Source organism: Sitodiplosis mosellana, unplaced genomic scaffold (assembly GCF_009176505.1).
Source record: "Sitodiplosis mosellana isolate CC-2019 unplaced genomic scaffold, AAFC_SMos_1.0 Smas_scaffold_6099, whole genome shotgun sequence".
NCBI lineage: Eukaryota > Metazoa > Arthropoda > Insecta > Diptera > Cecidomyiidae > Sitodiplosis > Sitodiplosis mosellana.
This window is the reverse complement of record NW_022601340.1, coordinates 306,317-314,699: the sequence shown is the minus strand read 5'-3', so window position 1 is coordinate 314,699 and position 8,383 is coordinate 306,317. Positions and strand designations below refer to the sequence as shown.

Genomic DNA, 8,383 nt, shown 5'->3' with positions numbered 1-8,383 from the left:
ACATGGCCAGAACTCGCATTTCCGAGCAGAATTCGGCAAAAATAATGTGTCCATCGCCTCCAAAACGCTATGAATAAAACCGAGCCATCATTTCACCAGTTCCGTAGTACCTATTCACTGGGATACCCAAAACTCATGCTATCTCGCTCACACTTACGTGCAGATAATCACGTAACTGCGCATGGGCGAATGAAAACTAAAATGCATTTTTCTCAAATTTTCAAATTTATTCGGTTCTTTTGTTGAACATCAAATGACAGGGGCAAAAAAAGAGACGGTATTCAGCTTTTTCAGGAGCCTGAAACCCCTATTTTCAAGCCTATATTCTTCTTCTTTGATTACGTCCTACCCTTGGCTTCCGGATCCAATCGAGCAACGGTGCAATCGGTTGAAAAATAACCGGTTCATCAGGATAACGAACTATGGTCATGCCCACGAGTTTGTTATTCTTTTTCGAAACCATTGGTCCTCCGAACGTAAAGGGAGTTCCCATGCTTTCATCTAAAGTGTAACACATCAAATGATTTGCATCAAATACAGCGCCACATTTCGATTTGCATTTGGCGCCGTCCAAATACTTTATATCATTACGCCTCGTTCCTATTGTTCCATCCAATGTCATATCACCATAGACAGAGACTATTTCAGACGGGTCATTCAATTTGTAATCTTTGTCCACCAAATCGATGCTGCCGACGTTGTTGTTGAACTCCAACCGTTCTTTAAGTGTAATCTTGGCAACGTCAAATGTGAATCCAGACAATGCGTATTTCTCATGAATTTCTATTTGGTCTTCGGTGACTTTGATTTTTATCGGATTGCTTGATAGTTTATTAACTATTACATAGACATATGGGGCGCCGTGTACATTATGTGCACAGGTCAAAATCTCGGTTTCCGACAAAATGATTGCATTAGAGTATATTCGATAATCTTCGTCGGTGTTGGCATATGCTTTCTTGGTGAGGGTGAGAAATTCTGTAATAGAAAAATATCTCAGGATGAGTATTGGTTTATGAATCATGAAAAATCTCCTCTTTCGCCGCCGAAAAAAAATATGAAGATTAAAAGTGACGTTAAAAACCAGATAATAAATTGATTTAATTCAAATTTTGAAAGCACACTTACTCCCCGGTACCGATATATCGGCTAAGAATTTGGCTTCGTTTGGTGTAAGCGGAGGTGGAAGTGGTTTCACGCTCTGAAACAAAAGCAAAAACACATTTTGTTCGCGTTATTGAAATGCAAATTGGGGCATTGAGATTAGATACCTTTGGATCATGGATAAAATCAAGGAATGACGTAATTGGGAGGAACATTCCGCGGCCACCTGTTGTTCCATTTCTAGCCATAGTTATGCCCACGATTTTGCCATTTGTTTTTGAAACGACTGGTCCACCCGAATCGCCAGGTGTAATAATTTCGCCATCGTTCGTAGCTTCGCCAGTGGTAAAGTACAAAGTCTCAACTGGGTTGAATGTGTTGGCCCGTTCGACATCATATATATAGTTCGCATCGCAACGCCTCAATATCATTGGTGAATTCAACACGCCATACCCATAGACAGTGACCACTTCTGATGGGTCATTCAATTTGTAATCCTTGTCCACGAGTTCAATACTGCCAACGGTATCGCTGAATTCTAACGGCGTTTTCAGTGTAATTTTGGCAATATCAAATGCACCAACAAGTAAATGACTATAATAAGGGTGATATGCAATGTTCTCTTTTTCGACTTTGATTAGGTTTTTTTCCAATGCAACTTTCGTACCAACTACCACATAAATATATGGGGCGCCAGCCACACAATGGGCATTCGTGATAATTTCCGTTTTTGACAGAATAAATGCGGTACATTCGGACAGCATTGCTCTATAAGCATCAGTTGACTTGTCTTTGAATAGATATAAATATTCTGTAATAAAATTGTTTCGTCTCAGTACAAGCAAAAATGAACACACACAAAATTGACAAAATATTTGAATAGAAAATTCACACGAAAAAAAGAATAAAAATTATTCTAAAGCTGACTTACTTGTAGGGGCATAGATTCCAGCTACAAACTTTGCCTGTGACATGTTTTCAATTACTTCGCCCTTGAGAAGAGCTTGCGAGAAAAAGCCATCTGTTCATTAGAAAAAAAAGTCGAAATTTTAAAATGAAAAATCTCTTGGAATCATAAAAAGCGTGTACGAAAACAAAATTTGTCTTACAATTTCCTTGAAGTTCCTAGAAAAAGAAATTTCATGTTTACTTTCAATTCTACAGAAACATCGCATTTTGTTGGATAAAAATGAAAATGATAAAGGAATAGAAAAAACTTACCGAAAATTCAACGACGAATAGCACCAAAAACAAACCGTGTAGTAGATTCATTTTAATTTGCCAACGAAACAGAGTTTTAACCTGTTGCACAATGATAATTTGAGAAGAGATACTTCGAATTCGTTTGGTCTCCACTATGCGGTGGCGCCTCTTTTAAACCATTCATCTACCAATAGCCGACACGTGCACTGTAACGTATAATTCAGTTATGGAATTATTTTTTTTTAAATTATGGTATTTTTCAGTTATGGAATTTACGAATTGAGGTCTACTAACACTATGCAACAAATTTCAAAGAAAATTTTCCCCCAAAAAGAGGAGACTCATTTCCAAGGTTTTTTGGCCCACTTAATCCAAATCTGATACGGAAAGCAATGAACGTATCTTGAAAACTAGACGTGACAGGACAAACTAACGCCAGATTTGGATTAAGTGGGCCCAAAAAATCTTTGTAAATAAGTTCCCTTCTCTGTTATTCCTTGTTGTTGCATAGTGTAATCATATTCAGACACTAAATGAAGCTCAATAACAAAATTCTTTTGATGGACACGTGTAGCTGATACAACTTGTGTAAATTGATAGCAAAAAATGGAATACGTTCGAAAACATTTTAAATTCTTTTGTTCTCCAGCCTGATGATGCTCCTAAAAAGAGCGAAACGTCGCATGATAAACGAATAACCATTTTCGAACAACACATCAATTTTGTATTTATACAGATGGAATGAAAAAACCGCTGCGCGTGTACACCAAAGGAATTTGGTACATGTGATGCTGGAGTGCACAGTATATATTATGTGTGTACGTGGATATTCAAGTTGTGAATTCATTTCAGAATGACTAGAATTTACTTTAAGGGTACTTTTTTGTTCAATGCGTGATGTAGCGTCATCATGTACATATGAGTGGTCGGGAATAAAAATGACTAAAGTTGAACCACTTATGGATGGGCGTAACACAATATTCTTGATTTTTAGAAGTGCAACATGAATTCCATTCGCTTGGAAGTGAATCGTAAAATATCTGTGGACTATAGAAATCGTGTTTCACTTTAAATGAAGCAAAAATGTACGATACACTTCCAAGTCCATTGGAATGATGACTAATCTTAATGGTGGTTTTGGTTGTGATTTCAGAAACTAGTCGAGAATCGTCCCAAACTACAGTATTTTCTCCCTCATCATTATGTAGTGAAGGAGACCAGTAGCACAACTAAAGTGAGAAATGTGTTCGATGCGTCGGCAAAAAGCAGCAACGGTATGTCATTGAATGACAATTTGTATGTCGGAGCAACTATTCAGCGCGAGTTGTTTGAATTATTAATTCAGTGGCGCAAATATGAATTTGCATTATCCGGCGACATTGAGAAAATGTATCGAATGTTTTGGGTGAATTCAATTCATGCGAATTTCCAAAAAATTCTGTGGCAACGCCCTGGAACCGATTCAATTAAAGAAAACCTATTGTTGACGATTACGTTCGGTACCAGCAGTGCACCATTTCAAGCGATTCTTTATGTGTATGAGATTGGAGACCACGTTAAGGAAACAAATGCACAGCTCGCCGAAATGATCCAAAAGTGTTTTTACGTTGATGATTCCTTGAAGTCATTTACTAGCATCGAGTTAGCGGTTGAAATGCGAGAGTTGCTCACTGAAAAACTAGCCGAGTACGGTCTTCGTTTACGAAAATGGAAGTCAAATGATGAACGTACGCTTGCGAATGTTGATTGTGTAGACAAAGAGCCACTATCGATTCAACTTTAAAAACTTTAGGTATTTCTTGGCAACCGAGTTCCGATGTTTTTGTGTTCAAACCATCTGAGACCATACAAGCTGTGAATTGGACAAAAAGGAAAATTTTGTCTGAAGTGGCAAAGTTGTTCGACCCTTTAGGTTGGCTTGCTCCGTGTATAATCAGAGCAAAGATTTTATTGCAGGACATTTGGCGTTTGCCTCGAACGATTGAATGGGATTCCGAATTGCCTGCTCACTGTTTCTCGCCATTTCAAGTGTTTAGAAAAAATGTTCGTAACGGCAGCTGAACAAGCGAGTACATGGGGTGCAGAGAACCAGAAGTAACAATTGAAAATCAAACTTTAATTTATTTCATTCTCATGTTCATATTGTCGTTTGATTTTTCGAACAAAAAATATTTCATGCTGCGCGATATTTATTACCACGATATCATGAAAAAAATTGACGATGCAGGAAAAAAACAGGAATGAGCCCAAAATCAACTGAAGACTTAAAAACGGCTAAAACAAACATGATCAACTGTATATACAGTGTTTTATAGCCAAATTTATTCCATGATATCCAAATAAACTAAACGTCTTTGATTTCAACCACAGTGATAAACGAAATCAATTCGAGGAAGAACTTAAGAAAATGGATGTCGATGCCGAATTTAACCCTCGACTGCATGAATTTTTTCCAGCACTGGGAGTACTCTGACTTGGTTAATTTTTGGCCATATATAACGAAAAAAAATATTGATCATCCAAGATCTAAAGAGAGATTCTCATTTGCGACTTTTGAAACAGACAACTAATCCAACATTGAAATGTTAGTGAAAAGTACTGATTACCTGAAATATCCAAAATTAAATGACTTTGCTGGAAATAATTTAAAAAAACACGTGTATATTTTGTTCAAATGGGTGTTTTTCCATCCATTTGTTGGCTCTTTATTCGATTTATTTGTCCGTTATGGATTCAGTTGTGTTTTGTGTATCATATATTGACCGGCCAATAAACATTGTAATCGTATCGGTAATAATAATGATGTTTTTTTGTGTTTTTCTTGTTGTTGTATATAACTTTTAAAAATAAATACTTTTTTTTGTTTGTTCATTACTTATTAGTTGAATTTTTCGCTATGACAGTGAAATGATAAAAAAAAATTGAAATTGATTCGATATCGATTCGAATGCTAAATCCATTCCACTGTGAATTCGGTTGCACTTAGAGTCGATAACTAGGTTGTTTTTCCTCTATTTCTCATTTTTTTTATTTGTTATTCATTTAAATAAATATTTTTCATTTATTTATTCATTCATTTTTTTTTTTTGACTAACTAACAAATCACTTAATACATTCACACACACGGGCTGTGTTGTTCGATATTCGAGTGTTTTTTTTTCTTCCTTTCTCTCTGAATTGGTAAAAAATACTCTAAAAATAATAATAACTAAGTGTTAAATTATAGTTTTCTATTTAAAAGAGAAAAAAATATTAGCAAAAGAAAATGGACGTAGAATAAATCCAAACAAAATTGCTTGTAAAAAAATTAGTGTGTTGTTCGAATTGAGTGTGTGTGTGTGTGTGTATGGCGACGAATGAACTGAATCGAAAACATACAAAATTTGATGGATGAACGCATTTTGAATGGATTTATCTTGATTATTTATGTATATCCTGAGGCGTTCGGCGCGCGTGCGATCTTTTTTAAGAGACCATTTTTCGCTATTTTTTTTTTGTTCAACTTAAAAACTGAATACAAATATTTAATCAATATTTAGCAACCATTGTTTTCCTTCATTTTCTCCTTTCTTCTTTCTGTACTATTTCGAAAGAGTTGCGGTTAAACATTGTCATTTCGTGAGATAAATTGAGATAATGTGTGTGTGCCTGTGCGTTGTGTGTGCTTTATTATTGCAATTGCATTTATTACATTCGGCTAAATTCTATGACGAAAAAAATACATCTGAAATGATACGATTTTTTGTTTTGTGTTTTCGTGTGAAACGTTTTCCATTGCAAAAAAGGTACGCAGTTTATGTGTGAGTGGTTTTTTTTTTATTGAAAAAATTCGCGTTTTCTATCATCATTTTAAGATTTTTTTTCACGCGAGTGTTGAAAAAGAACTGAGATGTGTGATTCGAGTGGTGATGCGATGAGTGGCAATGAATATGAAAATTTAATGCAATTATGAATGAGTTACGATTTGATTTGATTGCGGTGCGAGGGACTATGACACGAGCTTATTTTTATTTAGATATTTTCTTTTTGTTTAAATTCTTGTTTACAATTTACCAAATTTCAATTTCTTCAACTTATTTCATGCTATTGATTCGAAATCTGGCTCACATAATCGAATAGCTAAACAAGCAAATTGTCAGCCTGACGATTGGTTTTTGCTCAGTTGTATCATTTTGCATATATTGTTGTTAGGTTTTTGTTTCTTTGTATACATAGAATATAAAAACTTAAATCATCGATTGTCATTTTAACTAGCGATTTCCAATCATGGATGCTGTCGGAATTTCTGATCATTTTTTTTTCCCTAATTTCATTTTGTTTTTATTTCTGTTTTCCTTTTTCTGTGTCATATTCGAAATGTACATTTTTAATTGAGGAAAAAAAAGAAGATTCTTAAACTAAATATTTTTGTTCATATTTTACAAGAGGATCGGTTTAAAAAAGAAAAATATCGTGGGTTCCAAGGGATCCATTCGAATTGATACTGATCGCATGTGATGATATTGATAGAAGAAAAGCCATTTGTATCGAGTGCTAGACTGTGTATGTGTGCTCTCGAGAACTTGTGAGTTCGGTTTTGTTGGTTGTTGGTTTTGGGATAGTTAAATGGATTTCTTTAGCATGATTATCACGAGTATTTTGGCTGCCCTCTTCATGGCAATGACATTGATAGCACATTGATAATGTTGTTTTTCTTGTTGTGGTTTATGTGATCAGACTTGAGTAGTTTGTATATTATTGGCCCATTTGACACTTTTGCCACCCGATGATCCCGATGATGATGAGGCGGTGGTTGTATTTGACGTATTCAAATCATCTTTGAAATTCGATTTCATCGCCGTCGACGTCTTGCCACTCCTGCGGTTCTGACGAAGCAACGAACTACCTTCATCTGGGAAGTTGGCGACAAAAAAGAACGGAGAATGTTATTTTTACATGCACAGTAGTAAAATGATGCAAAAATGGAAAATATGTAAATGCGGTTAAACTATGTGGGAATTAGAGTGTAAAAATGATAATTCCTTTTTTTTAAAGATTTTCTTACCTGCATTACTAATTATGAAATCGATATCACTGGGTTCGCGACGATTGCGCGGGAATCCATAAGCTGGAATATCTTGATCGTCATCATCCTCTTCATCTAGAAATGATCATATGAAAGTTAAACATTTGTTGTACCTTTCAAGTTCCCGAAACAAAATCAAACAACTCACCTTCTTCATCGATATGATCGTCGAGCTCTTCTTCTGACTCAAATACATTCGATCCGCCCGAATCTCGATTCTGTCCGTTCGCATTCAATGGCGTTGTCTCACCATCCGTTTCCGATTGTACATTATATTTCGGCAGATAGCTATTGGGATGCTTCAAATAACTTTCGGCTGTTGGAAAGAGAAAACAAAACAAATTTGATCAGCAAAACGAAGAATAATTGAATTTCATTACAACTTTTCACATTCAATGGTCAAATCAGTTTTACCTGATGCAAAACGATAATCATCACTACTGCTATCTAATGGATTCAATGTGGGAATTGATGAGTTGATTGTAAATGCGATTGAGCCTCGATCGCCGCTCTCAAATTCGGAATCATTGAATTCAGTATCAATTTCTTCTTCGGTTACATTTGCTTCACTACGTTTTTGGTCGGCAATAGCTCCTGTAAACAATTGAAAATTAATTCAGTTTATTCAAAATATAGCTGTGCCATATTCGTATCTTAATAACCATCCTAATAATTTTGAGAGATTATTGAGATCCGATCATAATACCGATAAATCTTAATAACGCTATCAACTTTTTATCAGGTTATTAACTATATTCAAATAATAACGTTACCGGATGAATCTTAATAATATCGTTTTGAAGTTATTAAGATCGAATCCTGATAATTTATCAACATTCAATCTTAATAATCATCAAGTTCTGGAAGTGGGTTTTGAAGGATCCTCAGGATCGACCAGAACTGCTCCCAGTTCTGGAAGTGGATCTTCAGGATGGACCAGATCCGGTTTGACACTGCCCTTGGCCCATCCTGAAGATCCACTTCCAGAACTGGGAGCAGTTCTGGTCGATC

The 8,383-nt window shown here is 35.6% G+C and overlaps 2 protein-coding genes across 5 annotated transcripts in view; both read right to left on the bottom strand.

Annotated features, from left to right (window-relative positions):
* LOC129573533 (uncharacterized) lies at positions 1–4,271 on the bottom strand. Of its 2 annotated transcripts, none has more exons than XM_055454141.1 (7): positions 4,039–4,271; positions 2,326–2,513; positions 2,214–2,229; positions 2,036–2,125; positions 1,272–1,915; positions 1,129–1,201; positions 1–978 (listed from the first exon to the last, which is right to left on the bottom strand). In XM_055454141.1, exons 2-7 carry the CDS (start codon positions 2,374–2,376, stop codon positions 320–322), a joined length of 1,533 nt encoding a protein of 510 aa, XP_055310116.1. In that variant the 5' UTR covers positions 2,377–2,513; positions 4,039–4,271; the 3' UTR covers positions 1–319. The 2 variants fall into 2 exon arrangements, with proteins under 2 accessions (XP_055310116.1, XP_055310117.1); XM_055454142.1 differs by having other exon boundaries at positions 1,272–1,894.
* Positions 4,272–5,143: 872 nt separating this feature from the next.
* Positions 5,144–8,383, bottom strand: part of LOC129573528 (fat-like cadherin-related tumor suppressor homolog) — a 153,516-nt gene continuing 150,276 nt past the window's right edge. For all 3 annotated transcript variants that reach the window (XM_055454129.1, XM_055454128.1, XM_055454130.1), the window contains 4 exons: positions 7,787–7,966; positions 7,521–7,688; positions 7,352–7,447; positions 5,144–7,198 (listed from right to left, as the gene is read on the bottom strand). In XM_055454129.1, the coding sequence (XP_055310104.1) occupies positions 7,020–7,198; positions 7,352–7,447; positions 7,521–7,688; positions 7,787–7,966 (623 nt within the window). In that variant the 3' untranslated portion in view covers positions 5,144–7,019. The remainder of the gene's footprint in view (positions 7,199–7,351; positions 7,448–7,520; positions 7,689–7,786; positions 7,967–8,383) is intronic.